At 64.1% G+C, this 24,996-nt stretch overlaps 1 protein-coding gene across 1 annotated transcript in view; it reads right to left on the bottom strand.

Annotated features, from left to right (window-relative positions):
• cfap96 (cilia and flagella associated protein 96) overlaps positions 1-24,996 on the bottom strand; it is a 90,266-nt gene extending 65,270 nt beyond the window's left edge. Inside the window, exons 1-3 of the mRNA XM_072515894.1 lie at positions 24,976-24,996; positions 24,593-24,803; positions 21,937-22,156 (exon numbers count right to left, since the gene is read on the bottom strand). Coding sequence (XP_072371995.1) covers positions 21,937-22,156; positions 24,593-24,692 — 320 coding nt within the window. The 5' untranslated portion in view covers positions 24,693-24,803; positions 24,976-24,996. The remainder of the gene's footprint in view (positions 1-21,936; positions 22,157-24,592; positions 24,804-24,975) is intronic.

The raw sequence follows: 24,996 nt of genomic DNA, 5'->3' as shown, positions 1-24,996 counted from the left end.
GCATTCCCGGTCCGTGAGGTCCTGTTATGACTGCCAGGGCCGGTACACACGGGGCGCCCTCGGGTGCCTCCGTTGCCGTGGGGCCGTGACGTCTTCCTCCCCCTCCTTGTCCTGTTGGTCAGGTGTCCCTCCAGCCTGGGAGGACATCCTCCTCCCCGGCACGGACCCCCCCCATCCCCCTCCCCGGGACGGACCCCCCCATCACCCTCCCCGGCACGGACCTCCCATCCCCCTCCCCGGCACGGACCCCCCCCATCCACCTCCCCGGCACGGACCTCCCATCCCCCTCCCCGGCACGGACCCCCCCCCCATCCCCCTCCCCGGGACGGAGCCCCCCATCCCCCTCCCCGGCACGGACCCCCCATCCCCCTCCCCGGCACGGACCTCCCCCCCATCCCCCTCCCCGGCACGGACCTCCCATCCCCCTCCCCGGCACGGACCCCCCCCACATCCCCCTCCCCGGCACGGACCTCCCATCCCCCTCCCCGGCACGGACCCCCCCCCACATCCCCCTCCCCGGCACGGACCTCCCATCCCCCTCCCCGGCACGGACCCCCCCCCATCCCCCTCCCCGGCACAGACCCCCCATCCCCCTCCCCGGCACGGACCTCCCATCCCCCTCCCCGGCACGGACACCCCCATTCCCCTCCCCGGCACAGACCTCCCATCCCCCTCCCCGGCACGGACCCCCCCCACCCATCCCCCTCCCCGGCACGGACTCCCCCATCCCCCTCCCCGGCACGGACCTCCCATCCCTCTCCCCGGCACGGACCCCCCTCCCCGGCACGGACCCCCCCATCCCCGGCACGGACCCCCCCCACCCATCCCCCTCCCCGGCACGGACCCCCCCACCCATCCCCCTCCCCGGCACGGACCCCCCCACCCATCCCCCTCCCCGGCACGGACTCCCCCATCCCCCTCCCCGGGACGGACCCCCCCATCCCCCTCCCCGGCACGGACCCCCCCATCCCCCTCCCCGGCACAGACCCCCCATCCCCTCCCCGGCACGGACCTCCCATCCTCCTCCCCGGCACGGACCCCCCCCCACCCATCCCCCTCCCCGGCACGGACCCCCCCCACCCATCCCCCTCCCCGGCACGGACTCCCCCATCCCCCTCCCCGGCACGGACCTCCCACCCCCCTCCCCGGCACGGACCTCCCATCCTCCTCCCCGGCACGGACCCCCCCCTCATCCCCCTCCCCGGCACGGACCTCCCATCCCCCTCCCCGGCACGGACCCCCCCGACCCATCCCTCTCCCCGGCACGGACACCCCCATCCCCCTCCCCGGCACAGACCTCCCATCCCCCTCCCCGGCACAGACCTCCCATCCTCCTCCCCGGCACGGACCCCCCCCCCATCCCCCTCCCCGGCACAGACCCCCCATCCCCTCCCCGGCACGGACCTTCCATCCTCCTCCCCGGCACGGACCCCCCCCACCCATCCCTCTCCCCGTCACGGACCCCCCCATCCCCCTCCCCGGCACGGACCTCCCCCACCCATCCCTCTCCCCGTCACGGACCCCCCCATCCCCCTCCCCGGCACGGACCTCCCATCCCCCTCCCCGGCACGGACCTCCCATCCTTCTCCCCGGCACGGACACCCCCCCATCCCCCTCCCCGGGACAGACCCCCCATCCCCCTCCCCGGCACGGACCCCCCATCCCCCTCCCCGGCACGGACCCCCCCCCCACATCCCCCTCCCCGGCACGGACCTCCCATCCCCCTCCCCGGCACGGACCCCCCCCCACATCCCCCTCCCCGGCACGGACCCCCCCCCCCCATCCCCCTCCCCGGCACAGACCCCCCATCCCCCTCCCCGGCACGGACCTCCCATCCCCCTCCCCGGCACGGACCCCGCCCCCCACATCCCCCTCCCCGGCACGGACCTCCCATCCTCCTCCCCGGCACGGACCTCCCATCCTCCTCCCCGGCACGGACCCCCCCCCATTCCCCTCCCCGGGACAGACCCCCCATCCCCCTCCCCGGCACGGACCCCCCGGCACGGACCTCCCATCCCCCTCCCCGGCACGGACCCCCCCCCCACATCCCCCTCCCCGGCACGGACCCCCCCCCCATCCCCCTCCCCGGCACAGACCCCCCATCCCCCTCCCCGGCACGGACCTCCCATCCCCCTCCCCGGCACGGACCCCCCCCCCACATCTTCCCTCCCCGGCACGGACCCCCCCCCACATCCCCCTCCCCGGCACGGACCTCCCATCCTCCTCCCCGGCACGGACCTCCCATCCTCCTCCCCGGCACGGACCCCCCCCCATCCCCCTCCCCGGGACGGACCTCCCATCCCCCTCCCCGGCACGGACCTCCCATCCCCCTCCCGGGCACGGACCTCCCATCCCCCTCCCCGGCACGGACCCCCCCCCATCCCCCTCCCCGGGACGGACCCCCCCATCCCCCTCCCCGGCACGGACCTCCCATCCCCCTCCCCGGCACGGACCTCCCATCCCCCTCCCCGGCACGGACCCCCCCATCCCCCTCCCCGGCACGGACCTCCCATCCCCCTCCCCGGCACGGACCCCCCCATCCCCCTCCACGGTACGGACCCCCCATCCTCCTCCCCGGCACGGACCCCCCATTCTCCTCCCCGGCACCGACACCCCCATCCCCCTCCCCGGCACGGACCTACCATCCCCCTCCCCGGCACGGACTCCTCCTCCCCGGCATAGAACCCCCATTCTCCTCCCCGGCACGGACCCCCCCCCATCCCCCTCCCCGGGACGGACCCCCCCATCCCCCTCCCCGGGACGGACCCCCCATCCCCCTCCCCGGCACGGACCTCCCATCCCCCTCCCCGGCACGGACCCCCCCCCCATCCCCCTGCCCAGCACGGACCTCCCATCCCCCTCCCCGCCACGGACCACCCCCCCCACATCCCCCTCCCCGGCACGGACCTCCCATCCCCCTCCCCGGCACAGACCCCCCATCCCCCACCCCGGCACGGACCTCCCATCCTCCTCCCCGGCACGGACCCCCCCCGATCCTCCTCCCCGGCACAGACCCCCCATTCCCCTCCCCGGCACGGACTCCCCCATCCCCCTCCCCGGCACGGACCTCCCATCCCCCTCCACGGTACGGACCCCCCATCCCCGGCACGGACCTCCCATCCTCCTCCCCGGCACGGACCCCCCCCACCCATCCCTCTCCCCGTCACGGAACCTCCCATCCCCCTCCCCGTCACGGACCCCCCCATCCCCCTCCCCGTCACGGACCCCCCCATCCCCCTCCCCGGCACGGACCTCCCATCCTCCTCCCCGGCACGGACCCCCCCCCACCCATCCCTCTCCCCGGCACGGAACCCCCATCCTCCTCCCCGTCATGGACCCTCCCATCCCACTCCCCGGCACGGACCTTCCATCCTCCTCCCCGGCACGGACCCCCCATCCCCCTCCCCGGGACGGACCCCCATCCCCCTCCCCGGCACGGACCTCCCATCCCCCTCTCCGGCACGGACCCCCCACATCCCCCTCCCCGGCACGGACCTCCCATCCTCCTCCCCGGCACGGACCCCCCCCCCATCCCCATCCCCGGCACAGACCCCCCATCCCCCTCTCCGTCACGGACCCGGACCCCCCCATCCCCCTCCCCGGCACGGACTCCCCCATCCCCCTCCACGGTACGGACCCCCCATCCTCCTCCCCGGCACGGACCCCCCATTCTCCTCCCCGGCACCGACACCCCCATCCCCCTCCCCGGCACGGACCTACCATCCCCCTCCCCGGCACGGACTCCTCCTCCCCGGCACGGACCCCCCATTCTCCTCCCCGGCACGGACCCCCCCCCATCCCCCTCCCCGGGACGGACCCCCCCATCCCCCTCCCCGGGACGGACCCCCCATCCCCCTCCCCGGCACGGACCTCCCATCCCCCTCCCCGGCACGGACCCCCCCCCATCCCCCTCCCCAGCACGGACCTCCCATCCCCCTCCCCGCCACGGACCACCCCCCCCACATCCCCCTCCCCGGCACGGACCTCCCATCCCCCTCCCCGGCACAGACCCCCCATCCCCCACCCCGGCACGGACCTCCCATCCTCCTCCCCGGCACGGACCCCCCCCGATCCTCCTCCCCGGCACAGACCCCCCATTCCCCTCCCCGGCACGGACTCCCCCATCCCCCTCCCCGGCACGGACCTCCCATCCCCCTCCACGGTACGGACCCCCCATCCCCGGCACGGACCTCCCATCCTCCTCCCCGGCACGGACCCCCCCCACCCATCCCTCTCCCCGTCACGGAACCTCCCATCCCCCTCCCCGTCACGGACCCCCCCATCCCCCTCCCCGTCACGGACCCCCCCCATCCCCCTCCCCGGCACGGACCTCCCATCCTCCTCCCCGGCACGGACCCCCCCCACCCATCCCTCTCCCCGGCACGGAACCCCCATCCTCCTCCCCGTCATGGACCCCCCCATCCCACTCCCCGGCACGGACCTTCCATCCTCCTCCCCGGCACGGACCCCCCATCCCCCTCCCCGGGACGGACCCCCATCCCCCTCCCCGGCACGGACCTCCCATCCCCCTCTCCGGCACGGACCCCCCACATCCCCCTCCCCGGCACGGACCTCCCATCCTCCTCCCCGGCACGGACCCCCCCCCCATCCCCATCCCCGGCACAGACCCCCCATCCCCCTCTCCGTCACGGACCCGGACCCCCCCACCCCCCTCCCCGGCACGGACCTCCCATCCCCCTCCCCGGCACGGACCCCCCATCCCCGGCACGGACTCCCCCATCCCCCTCCCCGGCACGGACCCCCCATCCTCCTCCCCGGCACGGACCCCCCCCATCCCCCTCCCCGGACGGACCCCCCCATTCCCCTCCCCGGCACGGACCTCACATCCCCCTCCCCGGCACGGACCTCCCCATTCCCCTCCCCGGCAAGGACCCCCCCATTCCCCCTCCCCGGCACGGACCCCCCCCCCATCCCCCTCCCCGGGACGGACCCCCCCATTCCCCTCCCCGGCACGGACCTCACATCCCCCTCCCCCGGCACGGACCCCCCCATTCCCCTCCCCGGCAAGGACTCCCCCATTCCCTCCCCGGCACGGACCCCCCCCCATCCCCCTCCCCGGGACGGACCCCCCCATCCCCCTCCCCGGCACGGACCCCCCATCCCCCTCCCCGGCACGGACCCCCCATCCCCCTCCCCGGCACGGACCCCCCATCCCCCTCCCCGCACGGACCCCCCATCCCCCTCCCGGGACGGACCCCCCCCATCCCCCTCCCCGGGACGGACCCCCCCATCCCCCTCCCCGGCACGGACCTCCCATCCTCCTCCCCGGCACGGACCCCCCCCCAATCCCCCTCGCCGGCACAGACCCCCCATCCCCTCCCCGGCACGGACCTCCCACCATCCCCCTCCCCGGCACAGACCCCCCATCCTCCTCCCCGGCACGGACCCCCCCCGCCATCCCCCTCCCTGGCACGGACCCCCCCATCCTCCTCCCCGGCACGGACCCCCCATCCTCCTCCCCGGCACGGACACCCCATCCTCCTCCCCGGCACGGACCCGCCCCACCCATCCCCCTCCCCGGCACGGACCCCCCCACCCATCCCCCTCCCCGACACGGACTCCCCCATCCCCCTCCCCGGCACGGACCTCCCATCCCCCTCCCCGGCACGGACCCCCCCCATCCCCCTCCCCGGCACGGACACCCCCCATCCCCCTCCCCGGCACGGACCCCCCCATCCCCCTCCCCGGCACGGACCCCCCCATCCCCGGCACGGACCTCCCATCCCCCTCCCCGGCATGGACCCCCCCATCCCCGGCACGGACCCCCCATCCTCCTCCCCGGCACGAACCTCCCATCCCCCTCCCCGGCACGGAACCCCCACCCTCCTCCCCGGCACGGACCCCCCCCTCATCCCCCTCCCCGGCACGGACCTCCCATCCCCCTCCCCGGCACAGACCTCCCATCCTCCGCCCCGGCACGGACACCCCCCCACCCATCCCTCTCCCCGTCACGGACCCCCCCCATCCCCCTCCCCGGCACGGACCTCCCATCCCCCTCCCCGGCACGGACCTACCATCCCCCTCCACGGTACGGACCCCCCATCCCCGGCACGGACCCCCCATCCTCCTCCCGGGCACGGACCCCCCATTCTCCTCCCCGGCACGGACCCCCCCCCCTCATCCCCCTCCCCGGCACGGACCTCCCACCCCCCTCCCCGGCACGGACGCCCCCCATCCCCCTCCCCCTCCCCGGCACGGACCTCCCATCCCCCTCCCCGGCACGGACCTCCCACCCCCCTCCCCGGCACGGACCCCCCCCATCCCCCTCCCCGGCACGGGACCTCCCATCCCCCCTCCCCGGCACGGACCTCCCCATCCCCCTACCCGGCACGGACCACCCCCCCCACATCCCCCTCCCCGGACCACCCCCCCCACATCCCCCTCCCCGGCACGGACCTCCCATCCTCCTCCCCGGCACGGACCCCCCCCATCCCCCTCCCCGGCACGGACCTCCCATCCCCCTCCCCGGCACGGACCTCCCTTCCCCCTCCCCGGCACGGACCTCCCTTCCCCCTCCCCGGCACGGACCTCCCTTCCCCCATCCCCCGGCACGGACCCCCCCCACCCATCCCCCTCCCCGTCACGGACCCCCCATCCCCCTCCCCGGCACGGACCTCCCATCCCCCCTCCCCGGCACGGACCTCCCATCCCCCTCCCCGGCACGTACCCCCCCTCCCCGGCACAGACCCCCCATCCCCCTCCCCGGCACGGACCTCCCATCCTCCTCCCCGGCACGGACCCCCCATCCCCCTCCCCGGGACGGACCTCCCCCTCCCCGGCACAGACCTCCCATCCTCCTCCCCGGCACGGACCCCCCCCATCCCCCTCCCCGACACGGACCCCCCCCATCCCCCTCCCCGACACGGACCTCCCATCCTCCTACCCGGCACGGACCCCCCATCCCCCTCCCCGGGACGGACCCCCCCATCCCCCTCCCCGGGACGGACCCCCCCATCCCCCTCCCCGGGACGGACCCCCCCCATCCCCCTCCCCGGCACGGACCTCCCATCCCCCTCCCCGGCACGGACCCCCCACATCCCCCTCCCCGGCACGGACCTCCCATCCTCCTCCCCGGCACGGACCCCCCCCCCATCCCCCTCCCCGGCACAGACCCCCCATCCCCCTCCCCGGCACGGACCTCCCATCCCCCTCTCCGTCACGGACCCGGACCCCCCCACCCCCCTCCCCGGCACGGACCTCCCATCCCCCTCCCCGGCACGGACCCCCCATCCCCGGCACGGACCCCCCATCCTCCTCCCCGGCACGGACCCCCCATCCTCCTCCCCGGCACGGACCCCCCCCCCATCCCCCTCCCCGGCACGGACCCCCCATTCCCCTCCCCGGCACGGACCTCACATCCCCCTCCCCGGCACGGACCCCCCCCCCCATCCTCCTCCCCGGCACGGACCCCCCCCCATCCCCCTCCCCGGCACGGACCCCCCATTCCCCTCCCCGGCACGGACCTCACATCCCCCTCCCCGGCACGGACCCCCCCCCCCATCCCCCTCCCCGGCACGGACCTCCCATCCCCATCCCCGGCACGGACCCCCCCCCCATCCCCCTCCCCGGGACGGACCCCCCCATCCCCCTCCCCGGGACGGACCCCCCATCCCCCTCCCCGGCACGGACCCCCCATCCCCCTCCCCGGCACGGACCCCCCATCCCCCTCCCCGGCACGGACCCCCCATCCCCCTCCCCGGCACGGACCCCCCATCCCCCTCCCCGGCACGGACCCCCCATCCCTCTCCCCGGCACGGACCCCCCATCCCCCTCGCCGGCACAGACCCCCCATCCCCCTCCCCGGCACGGACCTCCCATCCTCCTCCCCGGCATGGACCCCCCCCCCATCCCCCTCCCCGGCACAGACCCCCCCCCATCCCCCTCCCCGGCACAGACCCCCCATCCCCCTCCCCGGCACGGACCCCCCATCCTCCTCCCCGGCACAGACCCCCCATCCTCCTCCCCGGCACGGACCCCACCCACCCATCCCCCTCCCCGACACGGACTCCCCCATCCCCCTCCCCGGCACGGACCTCCCATCCCCCTCCCCGGCACGGACCCTCCCATCCCCGGCACGGACCCACCATCCTCCTCCCCGGCACGGAACCTCCCATCCCCCTCCCCGGCACGGAACCCCCATCCTCCTCCCCGGCACGGACCCCCCCCCCCCCCTCATCCCCCTCCCCGGCACGGACCTCCCATCCCCCTCCCCGGCACAGACCTCCCATCCCCCTCCCCGGCACGGAACCCCCATCCTCCTCCCCGGCACGGACCCCCCCCCCTTCATCCCTCTCCCTGTCATGGACCCCCCATCCCCCTCCCCGGCACGGACCTCCCATCCCCCTCCCCGGCACAGACCCCCCCCCATCCCCGTCCCCGGCACAGACCCCCCATCCCCCTCCACGGTACGGACCCCCCATCCCCGGCACGGACCCCCCATCCTCCTCCCGGGCACGGACCCCCCATTCTCCTCCCCGGCACGGACCCCCCCCCATCCCCCTCCCCGGGACGGACCCCTCATCCCCCTCCCCGGCACGGACCTCCCACCCCCCTCCCCGACACGGAAGCCCCCCATCCCCCTCCCCGGCACGGACCTCCCATCCCCCTCCCCGGCACGGACCTCCCATCCCCCTCCCCGGCACGGACCACCCCCCCCCCACATCCCCCTCCCCGGCACGGACCTCCCATCCTCCTCCCCGGCACGGACCTCCCATCCCCCTCCCCGGCACGGACCTCCCATCCCCCTCCCCGGCACGGACCACCCCCCCCCCCCATCCCCCTCCCCGGCACAGACCCCCCATCCCGCTCCCCGGCACGGACCTCCCATCCTCCTCCCCGGCACGGACCCCCCCCCCCACCCATCCCCCTCCCCGTCACGGACCCCCCATCCCCCTCCCCGGCACGGACCTCCCATCCCCCTCCCCGGCACGGACCTCCCATCCCCCTCCCCGGCACGTACCCCCCCTCCCCGGCACAGACCCCCCATCCCCCTCCCCGGCACGGACCTCCCATCCTCCTCCCCGGCACGGACCCCCCATCCCCCTCCCCGGGACGGACCCCCCCTCCCCGGCACAGACCCCCCATCCCCCTCCCCGGCACGGACCTCCCATCCCCCTCCCCGGCACGGACCCCCCCATCCCCCTCCCCGACACGGACCTCCCATCCTCCTCCCCGGCACGGACCCCCCATCCCCCTCCCCGGGACGGACCCCCCCATCCCCCTCCCCGGGACGGACCCCCCCATCCCCCTCCCCGGGACGGACCCCCCCATCCCCCTCCCCGGCACGGACCTCCCATCCCCCTCCCCGGCACGGACCCCCCCCATCCCCCTCCCCGGCACGGACCTCCCATCCCCCTCCCCGGCACGGACCCCCCCCCCACATCCCCCTCCCCGGCACGGACCCCCCCCCACATCCCCCTCCCCGGCACGGACCTCCCATCCTCCTCCCCGGCACGGACCCCCCACCCATCCCCCTCTCCGTCACGGAACCGGACCCCCCCATCCCCCTCCCCGGCACGGACCCCCCATCCCCCTCCCCGGCACGGACCCCCCATCCCCGGCACGGACCCCCCATCCTCCTCCCCGGCACGGACCCCCCATCCTCCTCCCCGGCACGGACCCCCACCATCCCCCTCCCCGGGACGGACCACCCCATCCCCCTCCCCGGCACGGACCTCCCATCCCCCTCCCCGGCACGGACCCCCCCCCCCATCCCCCTCCCCGGCACGGACCTCCCATCCCCGGCACGGACCCCCCCCCCCCCCATCCCCCTCCCCGGGACGGAGCCCCCATCCCCCTCCCCGGGACGGACCCCCCCATCCCCCTCCCCGGCACGGACCTCCCATCCCCCTCCCCGGCACGGACCTCCCATCCCCCTCCCCGGAACGGACCCCCCATCCCCGGCACGGACCCCCCATCCTGCTCCCCGGCACGGACCCCCCCCCCCCCATCCGCCTCCCCGGGACGGACCTCCCCATCCCCCTCCCCGGCACGGACCCCCCCATCCCCCTCCCCGGTACGGACCCCCCCCCCCCCACATCCCCCTCCCCGGCACAGACCCCCCCCCCCCCACATCCCCCTCCCCGGCACGGACCTCCCATCCTCCTCCCCGGCACGGACCCCCCCCGATCCCCCTCCCCGGCACAGACCCCCCATCCCCCTCCCCGGCACGGACCCCCCATCCCCCTCCCCGGCACAGACCCCCCATCGCCCTCCCCGGCACGGACCCCCCCCATCCCCCTCCCCGGCACAGACCCCCCATCCCCCTCCCCGGCACGGACCTCCCATCCCCCTCCCCGGCACGGACCTCCCATCCCCCTCCCCGGCACGGACCCCCCATCCCCGGCACGGACCCCCCATCCTCCTCCCCGGCACGGACCTCCCATCCCCCTCCCCGGCACGGACCTCCCATCCCCCTCCCCGGCACGTACCCCCCCTCCCCGGCACAGACACCCCATCCCCCTCCCCGGGACGGACCCCCCCATCCCCCTCCCCGGCACGGACCTCCCATCCCCCTCCCCGGCACGGACCCCCCCCATCCCCCTCCCCGGCACGGACCTCCCATCCCCCTCCCCGGCACGGACCCCCCCCCCACATCCCCCTCCCCGGCACGGACCTCCCACCCCCCTCCCCGGCACAGACCCCCCATCCCCCTCCCCGGCACGGACACCCCCATTCCCCTCCCCGGCACGGACCTCCCATCCCCCTCCCCGGCACGGACCCCCCATCCTCCTCCCCGGCACGGACCCCCCCCCACCCATCCCTCTCCCCGTCACGGACCCCCCCATCCCCCTCCCCGGCACGGACCTCCCATCCCCCTCCCCGGCACGGACCCCCCATCCTCCTCCCCGGCACGGACCCCCCCCGATCCCCCTCCCCGGCACAGACCCCCCATCCCCCTCCCCGGCACGGACCCCCCATCCCCCTCCCCGGCACAGACCCCCCATCCCCCTCCCCGGCACGGACCCCCCCCATCCCCCTCCCCGGCACAGACCCCCCATCCCCCTCCCCGGCACGGACCTCCCATCCCCCTCCCCGGCACGGACCTCCCATCCCCCTCCCCGGCACGGACCCCCCATCCCCGGCACGGACCCCCCATCCCCGGCACGGACCCCCCATCCTCCTCCCCGGCACGGACCTCCCATCCCCCTCCCCGGCACGGACCTCCCATCCCCCTCCCCGGCACGTACCCCCCCTCCCCGGCACAGACCCCCCATCCCCCTCCCCGGGACGGACCCCCCCATCCCCCTCCCCGGCACGGACCTCCCATCCCCCTCCCCGGCACGGACCCCCCCCCATCCCCCTCCCCGGCACGGACCCCCCCCATCCCCCTCCCCGGCACGGACCTCCCATCCCCCTCCCCGGCACGGACCCCCCCCCCACATCCCCCTCCCCGGCACGGACCTCCCACCCCCCTCCCCGGCACAGACCCCCCATCCCCCTCCCCGGCACGGACCTCCCATCCCCCTCCCCGGCACGGACACCCCCATTCCCCTCCCCGGCACGGACCTCCCATCCCCCTCCCCGGCACGGACACCCCCATTCCCCTCCCCGGCACGGACCTCCCATCCCCCTCCCCGGCACGGACCCCACGTCCTCCTCCCCGGCACGGACCCCCCCCACCCATCCCTCTCCCCGTCACGGACCCCCCCATCCCCCTCCCCGGCACGGACCTCCCATCCCCCTCCCCGGCACGGACCCCCCATCCTCCTCCCCGGCACGGACCCCCCCCGATCCCCCTCCCCGGCACAGACCCCCCATCCCCCTCCCCGGCACGGACCCCCCATCCCCCTCCCCGGCACAGACCCCCCATCCCCCTCCCCGGCACGGACCCCCCCCATCCCCCTCCCCGGCACAGACCCCCCATCCCCCTCCCCGGCACGGACCTCCCATCCCCCTCCCCGGCACGGACCTCCCATCCCCCTCCCCGGCACGGACCCCCCATCCCCGGCACGGTCCCCCCATCCTCCTCCCCGGCACGGACCTCCCATCCCCCTCCCCGGCACGGACCTCCCATCCCCCTCCCCGGCACGTACCCCCCCTCCCCGGCACAGACCCCCCATCCCCCTCCCCGGGACGGACCCCCCCATCCCCCTCCCCGGCACGGACCTCCCATCCCCCTCCCCGGCACGGACCCCCCCCATCCCCCTCCCCGGCACGGACCTCCCATCTCCCTCCCCGGCACGGACCCCCCCCCCCCACATCCCCCTCCCCGGCACGGACCTCCCACCCCCCTCCCCGGCACAGACCCCCCATCCCCCTCCCCGGCACGGACCTCCCATCCCCCTCCCCGGCACGGACACCCCCATTCCCCTCCCCGGCACGGACCTCCCATCCCCCTCCCCGGCACGGACCCCCCATCCTCCTCCCCGGCACGGACCCCCCCCACCCATCCCTCTCCCCGTCACGGACCCCCCCATCCCCCTCCCCGGCACGGACCTCCCATCCCCCTCCCCGGCACGGACCCCCCCATCCCCCTCCCCGGTACGGACCCCCCCCCCCCCCACATCCCCCTCCCCGGCACGGACCCCCCCCCCCCCCACATCCCCCTCCCCGGCACGGACCTCCCATCCTCCTCCCCGGCACGGACCCCCCCCCGATCCCCCTCCCCGGCACAGACCCCCCATCCCCCTCCCCGGCACGGACCCCCCATCCCCCTCCCCGGCACAGACCCCCCATCCCCCTCCCCGGCACGGACCCCCCCCACCCATCCCTCTCCCCGTCACGGACCCCCCCATCCCCCTCCCCGGCACGGACCTCCCATCCCCCTCCCCGGCACGGACCCCCCATCCCCGGCACGGACCCACCATCCCCCTCCCCGGCACGGACCTCCCATCCCCCTCCCCGGCACGTACCCCCCCTCCCCGGCACAGACCCCCCATCCCCGGCACGGACCCCCCATCCCCCTCCCCGGCACGGACCTCCCATCCCCCTCCCCGGCACGTACCCCCCCTCCCCGGCACAGACCCCCCCATCCCCCTCCCCGGGACGGACCCCCCCATCCCCCTCCCCGGGACGGACCCCCCCATCCCCCTCCCCGGCACAGACCCCCCCATCCCCCTCCCCGGCACAGACCCCCCATCCCCCTCCCCGGCACGGACCTCCCATCCCCCTCCCCGGCACGGACCCCCCCCCATCCCCCTCCCCGGCACAGACCCCCCATCCCCCTCCCCGGCACGGACCCCCCCACCCATCCCCCTCTCCGTCACGGACCCGGACCCCCCCATCACCCTCCCCGGCACGGACCTGGACCTCCCCCATCCCCCTCCCCGGCACGGACCTCCCCCATCCCCCTCCCCGGCACGGACCCCCTCCCCGGGACGGACCCCCCCATCCCCCTCCCCGGGACGGACCCCCCCATCCCCCTCCCCGGGACGGACCCCCCCATCCCCCTCCCCGGGACGGACCCCCCCATCCCCCTCCCCGGCACGGACCCCCCATCCCCCTCCCCGGCACGGACCCCCCATCCCCCTCCCCGGGACGGACCCCCCCATCCCCCTCCCCGGCACGGACCCCCCATCCCCCTCCCCGGCACGGACCCCCCCCATCCCCGGCACGGACCCCCCATCCCCCTCCCCGGCACAGACCCCCCCCATCCCCGGCACGGACCCCCCCCATCCCCCTCTCTGGCACGGCGTCCCATCCCCCTCCCCGGCACGGACCCCCCACATCCCCCTCCCCGGCACGGACCTCCCATCCTCCACCCCGCCACAGACTCCCCCCCCATCCTCCTCCCCGGCACGGACCTCCCATCCCCATCCCCCTGCCCGGCACGGAGCTCCCATCCTCCTCCCCGGCACAGACCCCCCTCCCAGCACTCCCCCGGAGCCCAGCCCACCCAAACCACCACACCTCCCCCCCCCCCCCCCCGGCCGCACACACACACACACAACCCTAGACACACCTCTCTCCACACATTCGGACTGCGGCCACGCCATCGCCTGCCCAGCGGCCAACCCCCCAGGCCGTCACTCACCTCCACGCTGGTCGGCGTGAGCCTGGAGCACCGGGTCACGCCGATGAAAAGGAGGTTTGACTTACGTCGACGTGAACGGTCATCACATCGACGGGACTTCGGCCCATCCGGAAGGGAGAATATCGGCAGGCCCAAAATCGGCTGCCTTGCGCACACCCGTGCCATTTTCCGACGTCAGCGGCGCCATTAACGCCCCGCCGACTTTTCTCCCTTCGGAGACTTCGGCAACCGGCGGGGGCGGGATTCACGGCGGCCAACGGCCATTCTCCGACCCGCTGGGGGGGGTCGGAGAATGACGCCCCACATCTCATCCATAATGTTGATCAGATTGGACCGAAGTTGAGCTTTGATTGATAATTTTGCTTTAAAGCAACTATTCTAATTCATCAGCAATTCATTCTCCTGTTCATCAGGTTTTATTTGAAGATCCATTTTTGTTTAATTTGTTTCTACAAGTTCATCATTTAATCATTTTAAGTACTCTTTCAAGTGTTCTACTTCCTCTTAGCTGCATTCTAGTGTTCTCATTAGTTCACATTTGTTTTTCATATTTCATACGTGAAAGTTGATTCTCTACAATCTTCATTGATCATTCAAGCTTGCATTCTGTAATTGTGCTTCTGTTAACTGCTTTTGGAGACTCCTTCTGCTCTTTTATGCAAACTTCTACTCTCCCTTGCCATTCTAGGTTCTAGATTTTCATCTCTTCCTATGTTTCCACTGAGGGGACAACGAGGCCGCAGAGGCCTCTGCCATTTTCTCCCCTTCTGCAGCTTGGGGACCTTCTGACTCTCATGACGCTCCCTTGCTCATCTTCTGCCGAGTGTCATATCCAACCGACATCACTCAAGAGTGGGGATGTTATTCTATCACCCTGCGCCAATTTTAATCCCCCGTCAACCAAGCAGAAAGGGCAAAAAGAAAAACAAATCCCCGAGCAGGAGCCACCGAGTGTGCGACTGTTCACCTCATAGCTGCCACCAATGTCCTACTTATGAACTTTTAACAAAAAGAATAAAATGTTTAATAAACACGAAAAATAAACTGCCAGACAAAAATGTTGGAAAAATCTTAGTTAAAACAATGATTCAAATATCTGTCTTATACTCAGGGTAAGTATATGAGGCTGGATTCGCCACAAGCCGACGGCGAAATCGCGGGGGGCGGGGGGGGGGGGAAGAGACAATCCATTTGGGTGCACGAAATCGGGACCGGCGCGGGTTCCCCGGTTCTCCAGGCGCTGAAAGCGGTGTACTCGGCGAGTATGCCGCGCCGCATATCACCTACTTGCGGCCATTGCTGGAGGCCCGCCCCGCCATTCTCCGCCCCTGACCGGCCGAAGTCCCGACGGCGTGGATCTAACATGGTCCTGCTGGTCAGGTTACTAGCAGGATACAGTCCGCAGCCGCCCTGGTCGGGCGGGCCGATCGGAGGTCAGCGGGAGCCTTATACGTGGCCGGGCAATATTTGGGCAAGCGGTCAGGGTCGGGCTCGCGGCCAATCGGCCCCTGCAGAACTTGGAATATGTGGCTACAGTTTTTACGACGGCATGGGGACATAGTCCCAAAAACAGAGAATCCGGCCCATGGTATGTGAACGAGCTGACCCACCATGGTCAGCCACATTACACTCCAAAATAAATGGCATACAACCAAAGCAGATCCTATGGATTTCTCAACAACCCGCTTGTCACTCTGCGCCGTCATGGCGACTCAGACCGCAGAGCTGGACATTAAAAATAGACCCTCCGATCGGCCGTGACCCAACTGATCTCACTGGCACTTTCTCATAAGGGTTTCTAATCTACACATTTGAAGAAGTTGCCTTGGAATTCTCTCTGAATGTCACTCCCACTTGGGGGCCTTCAACAAAGGATTCATGTCCAGGGTTTCAATCTCGCCTTCTGAAATTCCTTTCCTCTGGATTCTGGCTATACTCAAGCTCACCGTGCAAGCACACTTTCATATCTTTGGCCATGTCAAGCAGAGTACCACGGAGTCAGGAAACTTCAGCTGCCCTCTTGGATCGTCAGGGTTTCTCTCAAACTCGATTTGCTTCAAGTCTGCTCCTCTTTGATTCGGAGCCTATTGCTCGGCTTCTTTTTCTCAACTTTACTTAACAGGGTCTGTTTCTGTTCACTGCCCTTGTCCCTTAAATGGGACCTTGTTCTGGGACCTGTTTCTGCCCCACTCACTGGTTTGGGATCTTCTTCTTCCTTTGGACCTTCTTTCTCTCTGTCGCACTCCCTCACTCCCCCGGCATTGTTCGGGTGACACGACCGGTTTCACATTTCTTCTTCTTTTTCTTCTGTGATATGCTCTGGCCTGAAGATGGGAAAAGCCACTAACTGAGCATGAGTGACCCCTTTCCTGGCTGGTGCATGTGTGAAATCGACAAACTGCGCATGTGTGGCTAGTTCATGTGCAGAGGTCCTGAGGCCCACCGGGAACTGGAGTTCCCAAACTCCTGATCTAAACTCAAGGTAAGTATTGAGTTCATTATGGGGATTGAAGCTGAACATCAAAGTCTCTTGCTGCAGTGAGGAGTTTAAAATCTCGGGCTTTGGCTTTCAAGCTGTTCTTTGGAGCATTTCCCTGATGACTTTCCTCTCCGCACCTGCTTCTTGAACTTTTCTTCACGTCAGAACACTTCTTTACATTTTCCTTTCGTCTTCTAGGATTTTAGTCTTTCTCTGCCTTTTCGTGAGGTTTCAGGTTTTTTTCCATTCACTGTCACCAGGTTGTAGTGTATTGGATACCATTCAGTAGGTCATAATGAAGTTTTCAGTCTTAGATAGGTTAACTGTATATATTTATTAAATACAAGACCCCCATGTTAAATGTTTAAGCGAGGAGCTGTCCCCATGCTTACATCTGCACATAGTTCTGCGCAACTCTAGACTGACCCCTAAGCACGGATCATTATGTTCTCTTACATCTGTGTGTGGACAATAGTGTAACGGTGAAGTCGCCACAGTCCCAGGCGACCATAGGCCGCTTTCCCCTTTGAGGGGGCGAGCTGACTGGTGGTGATTTAATCTGAGGATCACCCCACCTCAGGCCAGGGGCAAGGTTGAGAAGTCGGGGGCCAAAGTATTGGCTAAGTTGTTGGCGGGGAGGATGGATGGCAGCATTGCCAATGGCTCCGAGTTGGTAGAGCTGCCGAGGTGGAGTGAGTTCAGGTATCTGCAGGTTAGGGACTTTGCGCGGAAGGTCTGAAGGGGGTTACCCTAGGTTGCCGGGATACACCCTGCTAGAGCGACTGCTGCTTCCGGCTGTGGAAGGGCAGGGAAGAATTGCAGATAAATACAAGTGGCTGGGGGAGCAGGGAGGCGAGCGGGTGGTGAAGATCAAGGAGAAATTGGAAGCGGAGTTGGGAAGAGAGATCAATTGAGGAGTATAGAGTGAGGCACAGCGTCGGGTAAACGGGACCTCCCCTTGTGCAAGGATGAGCCTGTTACAGTTTAAGGTGGTGCACAGGGTGCATATGACTCGGGCGAGAATGAGTGGGTTCTTTAAGGGGGTAGCAGATGAGTGTGAGAGGTGTGGGCGGGGGCCAGCGAATCACACGCACATGTTTTGGGGTTGTGAAAAATTGGGAAGATTCTGGGCGGAAATGTTTGCGGACTTAGCCAAGATTGTGGAGGAGGAGGTGGACCCGGACCCTTTGGTGGTAATATTTGGGGTTTCAGAAAAGCCGGAGCTCATGGAACGGAGGAAGGCCGATGTTGTGGCCTTCGCCTCTGATTGCACGGCAACGGAATTTACCGGAGTGGTGGTTGGCATCGCCACCAGGGGTAGCGGCTTGGTTGGGTGACCTGTACGACTTCCTGCAGTTGGAGAAGATAAAGTATGAATTAAGGGGCTCTGCAGAGGGATTTGGGAAAAGGTGGTGAATGTTTGTGACCATGTTTGAGGAACTGTTCGTCGCAGGGTGGGGCTGGGGGGTGGTCGGGGGTGAAAAGGGGAAAGATTTGTACAAACTGTATAGTTGATTGCTGGGAAGTAGGTTTCCTGGGGTGTTTATGTGTTATAAACTGTTTTGTTACATGTTTGTAATAAAATACATTTTTTTTTTTTTTTAAAAGAGAAGGCGGGAGCCTTCATGAAGAACACAACAGTGTACTTAGTACTATGTTAACCTATATCAAAACCCTTATACTATAGCACATAATTTACCAACTGGGGAATACAACTGCCAGGTTACAGTTTCCCACAGTGCAGGATTGTGACCTCCATTTGAACCTGTCACAAATGTCCTCATCCAAAGTTCCTGCCCTTTATATCTGTCTTCACAGTAGAAGACACAAATTATTTATCAGAAATCAAGGGAAACCAAATGAAGAAGAGTGAGGAACTTAAATTAATTAGCATTAGTAGAGATAGAGCATTGGGGAAACTTTTTTTTTTAATTCATTTGTGGGATGTGGACATTACTGTCCATTAGTGCTGGTTTAGCACAGGGCTAAATAGCTGGCTTTTAAAGCAGGCCAACAGTGCGGGTTCAATTCCCGTAACAGCCTCCCCGAACAGGCGCCGGAATGTGGCGACTAGGGGCTTTTCACAGTAACTTCATTGAATCCTACTTGTGACAATAAGCGATTTTCATTTCATTTTCATTACTGGCCGGCCAGAATTTGTTGCTGCAGTTCCTGTAGTATAGGTATATCCACAGTGCTATTCGTTAGCGAGTGCGGTCCAGGATTTTGACCCAGCAACAATGAAGGAACGGCAATATATTTCCAAGTCAGGATGGCGAGTGGTTTGGTGGGGAACCTCCAGGTGGTTGTGTTCCCATGCATCTGCCCTTGACCTTCTAGATGGCAGTGGTTGTGGGTTTGAAGGTGCTGTCTGAGGAACTTTCCATAGATAAAATTCCTACAGTGCAGGAGGCCATTTGGCCCATTGAATCTTCACGGACCCTCGAAAAGAACACTCTACCTAAGCCCACACTCTGCCCTTTCCTTGTAACCCCGCACATTGAACATGGCAACTCCCCTAACCTGCACATCTTTGGACTGTGGGAGGAAACCAGAGCACCCGGAGGAAACTTCCACACAGACAATCCTCCAATTGAAACAGGTCGCTGACGCTGTGAGGCAGCAGTGCTAACCACTGTGCCAACGCGCTGCTTTGGTGAGGTCCCGCAGGGCACCTGGCAGATGGCACACACTGCTGCTACTGTGTAGTTGGCTGTAAATAAATGTTTGTGAATGGTGTGCCAATCAAGCGGGCTGGTTTGTTCTAGATGGTATTAATCTTCTTGATTGTTGTTGGAGCCGCACTGAGCTGGGCACATGGCAAGTATTCTTTGCGCTCCTGACTTGTGCATAGTAGATTGTGTACAGCCTTTGGGGAGTCAGAAGGTGAGTTACACAACGTAGTTCAGTTTCAGTTCAAAGGTAATCCCCAGGATGTTGATAGGGGGGATTCAGTAATGGTAATACCATCGAACGTTAAGGGGCAATGGTTAGGTCGTCTCGTTGAAGATGGTCATTGCCTGGCACTTGTGCAGCTTGAAATGTTACTTGCCACTAGTCAGCCCAAACCTGGATATTGTCCAGGTCTTGCTGCATTTGGACATGAATTGCTTCATTATCTGAGGAGTTGCAAATGGTGCATAGAATTGTGCAATCATCAGTGAACTTCTGACCTTACGATGGAAGGAAGGTCATTGATGAAGCAGCTGAAGATGGGTTACACCAAGGACACTGTGATGAGGAACGCCTATAATGATGTCCTGGAATTGGGATGATTGACCTCCAACCACCACTACCTTCACCACAATCAGTAAGGATAAACAACACCTCCACCACGATAGTCCTTAATACCGAGGCCCCGCAAGGCTGCGTACTTAGCCCTCTATTATACTCCCTATACACTATACACTGTGTGTCAAAATTTGGCTCCAACTCCGCCTACAGGTTTGCTGATGACACGACCGTAGTGAGTCGGATCTCAAACAACGATGAGCCAGAATACAGGAGGGAGATAGAGAATCTAATGACATGGTGTAGGAACAACAATCTCTCCCTCAATGTCAGCAAAACTAAGGAGCTGTAATTGACTTCAGGAAGTGAAGTACTGTACACCCCCCAGTCCGCATCAATGATGCTGAGGTGGAGATGGTTGACAGCTTCAAATTCCTAAGTGTGCACCAATGATCTGTCCTGGTCCACCCACATCGACGCTGCGACCAAGAGAGCACAACAGTGCCTATACTTTCTCAGGTAACTAAGAAAATTTGGCATGTCCACATTGACTCTTACCAATTTTTACAGATGCACCATAGAAAGCATCCTATCTGGTTGCATCACAGCCTGGTATGGCAACTGCTTGGCCCAAGACCGTACAAAATTAGAGTCGTGAACACAGCCCAGTCCATCAAGTGAACCCACCTCCCATCGACTCTGTCTACACCTCTCGCTGCCTTGGAAAAGTGGGCAGCATAATCAAAGACCCCTCCCACCCGGGTTATTGTCTCTTCCATCCGGCAGGAGATAAAAAAGTCTGAGGGCAGCATGGTAGCAGAAGTGGATAGCACTGTGGCTTCACAGCGCCAGGGTCCCAGGTTTGATTCCCCGCTGGGTCACTGTCTGTGTGGAGTCTGCACGTTCTCCCTGTGTCTGCGTGGGTTTCCTCCGGGTGCTCCGGTTTCCTCCCAAGGTCCAAAGACGTGCAGGTTAGGTGGATTGGCCATGATAAATTGCCCTTAGTTAGGAGGGGTTATTGGGTTACGGGGATAGGGTGGAAGTGAGAGCTTAAGTGGGTCGGTGCAGACTCGATGGGCTGGATGGCCTCCTTCTGCACTGTATGTTCTATGTTCTATATGTTCTAACACACACTAACAGATTCAAAAACAGCTTCTTCCCCACTGTTATCAGACTCCTGAATGACCCTCTCAGGCAATGAATTGATCTCTTTACACATTTTCTCTACTGAGTATTACTGCACTCTGTATGCTTCACCCGATGTCTGTGCCTATGTATTTACACTGTATATTTATGTATGTCCACTGATTTTTTCATGTATGGAATGATTGGTCTGGACTGAACGCAGAACAATACTTTTCACTGTACCTCGGTACACGTGACAATAAACAAATCCAATTCAATCTTCCATTCTACTGGGTATGACTCCAACCAGCGTAGAGCTTTCCACCAGTGGGGATCGCTGATTGGCTAGGGGGATGGTTAGTTCTGGAACACATGTCCTCAGTACTGTTGTTAGAATATTATCAGGACCCATAATCTTTGTAGTATCCAGTGACTTGAGCCGTTTCTTGATATGTGGAGTAAATTGAATTGGCTGAAGGTTGGCATCTGTGTTGTTGGGGTTTAGCTCAGTTGGCTGAATGGCTGATTTGTGGTCAAGAGCAAGGCCCACAGCGCTGGTTCAATTCCCGTACTGGCTGACGTTATTCATGAAGGCCCCGCCTTCTCACCCTTGCCTCCCGCCTGAGGTGTGGTGACCCTCAGGTCAAATCACCACCAGTCAGCTCTCGCCCTCAAAGGGGGAAGCAGCCTATGGTCATCTGAGACTATGGCGACTTTACTTACTGGGTCATATAAGTACAAAAGGTTCTTCACTTTGTCCAACAAGATGTTAAGCCAGACCTCAGACAGAATTCTAAAGCTTCAGAAAACTGAAAATAAATGACTTTTTCCATTGGCCACACCAGTGTACAGTTTTTCTGACTGAGCCAGCCAATTAGAACCAGTTTCCAACAACAGTAGCAGACAATTCTTCACTGTAACTCTTCAGCTAGATAAATACATCAGGGAGAAAGGAATAGTAGGTGTTATGCTAGAGTTAGATACAGAGGGGTGAGAGGAGGCATGTGGAGCATAAACACTGGCCAGTTGGACCAAATGATTGTTCATGTGTTGGAAATTCAATGTCATGACACAAAAAGTAGCATTTTGATACTTGTAAACTTACCATTGTTTTGCCCCCTGACTAGGAAAGAAAACGCCATTTAGGTTGTTTTTGGTCGCACTCAATTTTGCTTGTCTTCTTAATTTAACTTGATCAGTATAGGCTTCCTTTTGAAAGATCCTCATAAATTCATTGTCAAAGTATCCTGCCTGAGTGGCTGACTTTGTTTTTGATCCTTCCAGCAACATTTGTTTTCCTTTATAAGCCCCCTCATTGAAAGGTTCTTAAAAGTGGAAAAGACGAAGCAGTAAGTTCGCTATTAATCATCGAATCATGAAAATGCATTGAATGTGCAGTAAACATAAAACAGTATAGAATACCACATTGATGTAGAACTTCTATTGAAGCACATCACGTTTGTTTTAGAGGGTTATGCAGGAAAATATAAAATATAACAAACAGTAATGAACATTGTGGGCAGATTGAGATTAAGAAGAACTGGTGCCAGTTTCCATCCACCAGTGCAAACAATTCTAATCTGGCTTGCAGTATCTTTTTTTAAAAGCATCTGAATTGCAAGTGTCAATGGTCTAATTTACATCATTGTTCACAACTACAAACATGGGTGGGCCCATGGATGACACCACTGATTGGAGGGGCTAATTGTGTGCGAGTCAGAATTAAGGCAATGTGCCACAAGATAAAGGAGCTCAAACTTTAGAAAGCTTCTGGAGGGACTCAGAGGCATTTCAACACATCAATAACCTCTACGAAGGCTGAAGAGGACATGAATCAAGTGGCAGGCTAGGAGGAAAGAAATGGATCCAGGGGTGTGGGTATCAGACAAGTCATGGTGCAGCCCAGCACTTGTCCTCCTCTTTTTTTTCTTTTTGTTTTAATTTTTCCAATTAAGGGGCAATATTGCGTGGCCAATCCACCTACTCTGCACATCTTAGGGTTGTGGGGGTGAGACCCACACAGACATGGGGAGAATGTGCAAACTCTATTGTCCTCCTCTTTAATGTCCTCTGTCCTCCTCTTTAATATCCTCTGTCCTCCTCTCTATTGTCTTCTGCTCTATTGTCTTGCGCTCTATTGTCCTCCTCTCTTCTTCAATGCCCTCTAGAGCATCACGGTAGCATAGTGGTTAGCACTATGGCTTCACAGCACCAGGGACCCGGTTCGATTCCCGGCTTGGGTCACTGTCTGTGCGGAGTCTGCACGTTCTTCTTGTGCCTGCGTGGGTTTCCTCCGGGTGCTCCGGTTGCCTCCCACAAGTCCTGAAAGACGTGCTTGTTAGGTGGATTGGGCATTCTGAATTCTCCGTCTGTGTACCCGAACAAGTGCCGGAATGTGACGACTATGGGCTTTTCGTAGTAACTTCATTGCAGTGTTAACGTAAGCCTACTTGAGACACTAAATTATTATTATTATGTTGGGCCCGGATGCATTCGGGTTTCGCAGAATTAAAGTTGATCTTTTTGAAACATATGAGATCGTGAGGGGACTTGACAGGATGGATGCTGAAAGGATGTTTCGCCTTGTGGGAGGGACTAGAGCTAGGGGGACACAGATTAAAAATAAAGGAGTCTCCCATTTAAGATGGAGATGAGGCAAATCCTTTCCCTCTCATATGATTGTATGTTCAGAACTCTCTCGGGTGGATAGCTCCTTGCACTGGAAGGCTACTAAGTCTGCAGCCATCAAGAGTACTCTCGAGCAGGAAGAAATACTCTTGCTCCTCCTGGCTCAGCATTAAAATGCTGTTGGTAGCCACTTGGGTGGCTGCAGTATGCAACTGAAGACCTGATTGACTTCTCCAAGGGAAGGCAGTGGCACAGTGGTACTGTCGCTGGACTAGTCATTTACAGAACCAGGCTAATGCTCTGAGGACCGGGGTTTAAATCCCACTATGGCAGATGGTGAAATCTGAATTTGAGTTCAGTAAAAATCTGGAATTAAAAAGGTCTAACGCTGACCAGGAAACTATTGTGGACTGTCAGTAAAAACGATCTGATTCAGCCCTACAAGGTTATTTCTTTCAAGTGCCTATTCAAGTTCCTTTTGAAATCATGATTGTTTTGCTTCCACCACCCTTGTGGCCAGCGGATTTCCCGATCTGGTTCACTCGTGCTTTCGGAAAGGAAATCTGCCATCCTCAACTGGTCTGGCGTACATGTGACTCCAGACCCACAGAAATGTGGTTGACTCTTATTTCCCATTTTAAAAGGCCTAGCAAGCAACTCAGTTCTCAGGCAATTAGGGATGGGCAATAAAGCGACGCTCACATCCTGTGATCAAATAAAAAAGTAGCTATGCCCCTCGCTAACATATTAACACCCATCTATAAATGGAACATGTAATGGGCTCAATGAATTTAGCAATGGGACCATTGATGTCACCAATGGAGTGCAGTTTGTCTCAATTCCAGATTTATATGGCTTACAACCAGTTTTATGCCCCAAAATAAGCTCAGGACACAGAAAATTCTGCGTTATTATGTTAAAACTAGTTGTAATTAACTGTGCCATATTCATGCAATCTAAACGTTCATCTGTGAACAATGTGCATGTTATAAAAACTGTTTCCTGATTGTTGCCAAAGGTCTATATGTAAAAAAAAAGACCAGTCGGCAGTAAAAACTGACTTCTCAACTCCGAGAGGAGACGCTCTATCGCCATTAGTTCGAAATGAATTATTATTGGATGAGCAAACTCACTTGACATTGTATCGATATATGGATCTTGGACGGTGACATAGCTCATCTCCTGGAAGAGGCCGACCCTCTCCATGTCTGATTTTCCAGAATCCCCAGGCATGGTTCCGCTTGGGTGTAAAAGTCGAGACCGTCACCGAGAGTTCCCGCAGTTGACTTGGGGGAGAAAATAAGGAAAGCCTTCAACCTGGGAGGCACACACCAGCTGCAAGACCTAAAGGGGGGGAAGAAAGGAGAAAAAGCCGCTGATTAAGATGCTCAACAATTATTCATTGTCTTTAGCTATGTATGTGTGACAAATGCAGTGAATTTTTGCCCCTTTCAAAGATATTTTTGATCAGTTTCTATCCGCCCGGAATGCTGACAACCAATTTGACACCGCGCACCTCCGCTGCACTGGGCCAGTG

The sequence above is a fragment of the Scyliorhinus torazame genome, chromosome 9, assembly GCF_047496885.1.
Source record: "Scyliorhinus torazame isolate Kashiwa2021f chromosome 9, sScyTor2.1, whole genome shotgun sequence".
Classification (NCBI taxonomy): Eukaryota; Metazoa; Chordata; class Chondrichthyes; order Carcharhiniformes; family Scyliorhinidae; genus Scyliorhinus; species Scyliorhinus torazame.
The sequence above is the reverse complement of the archived record's forward strand: the minus strand, read 5'-3'. Positions and strand labels throughout refer to the sequence as shown.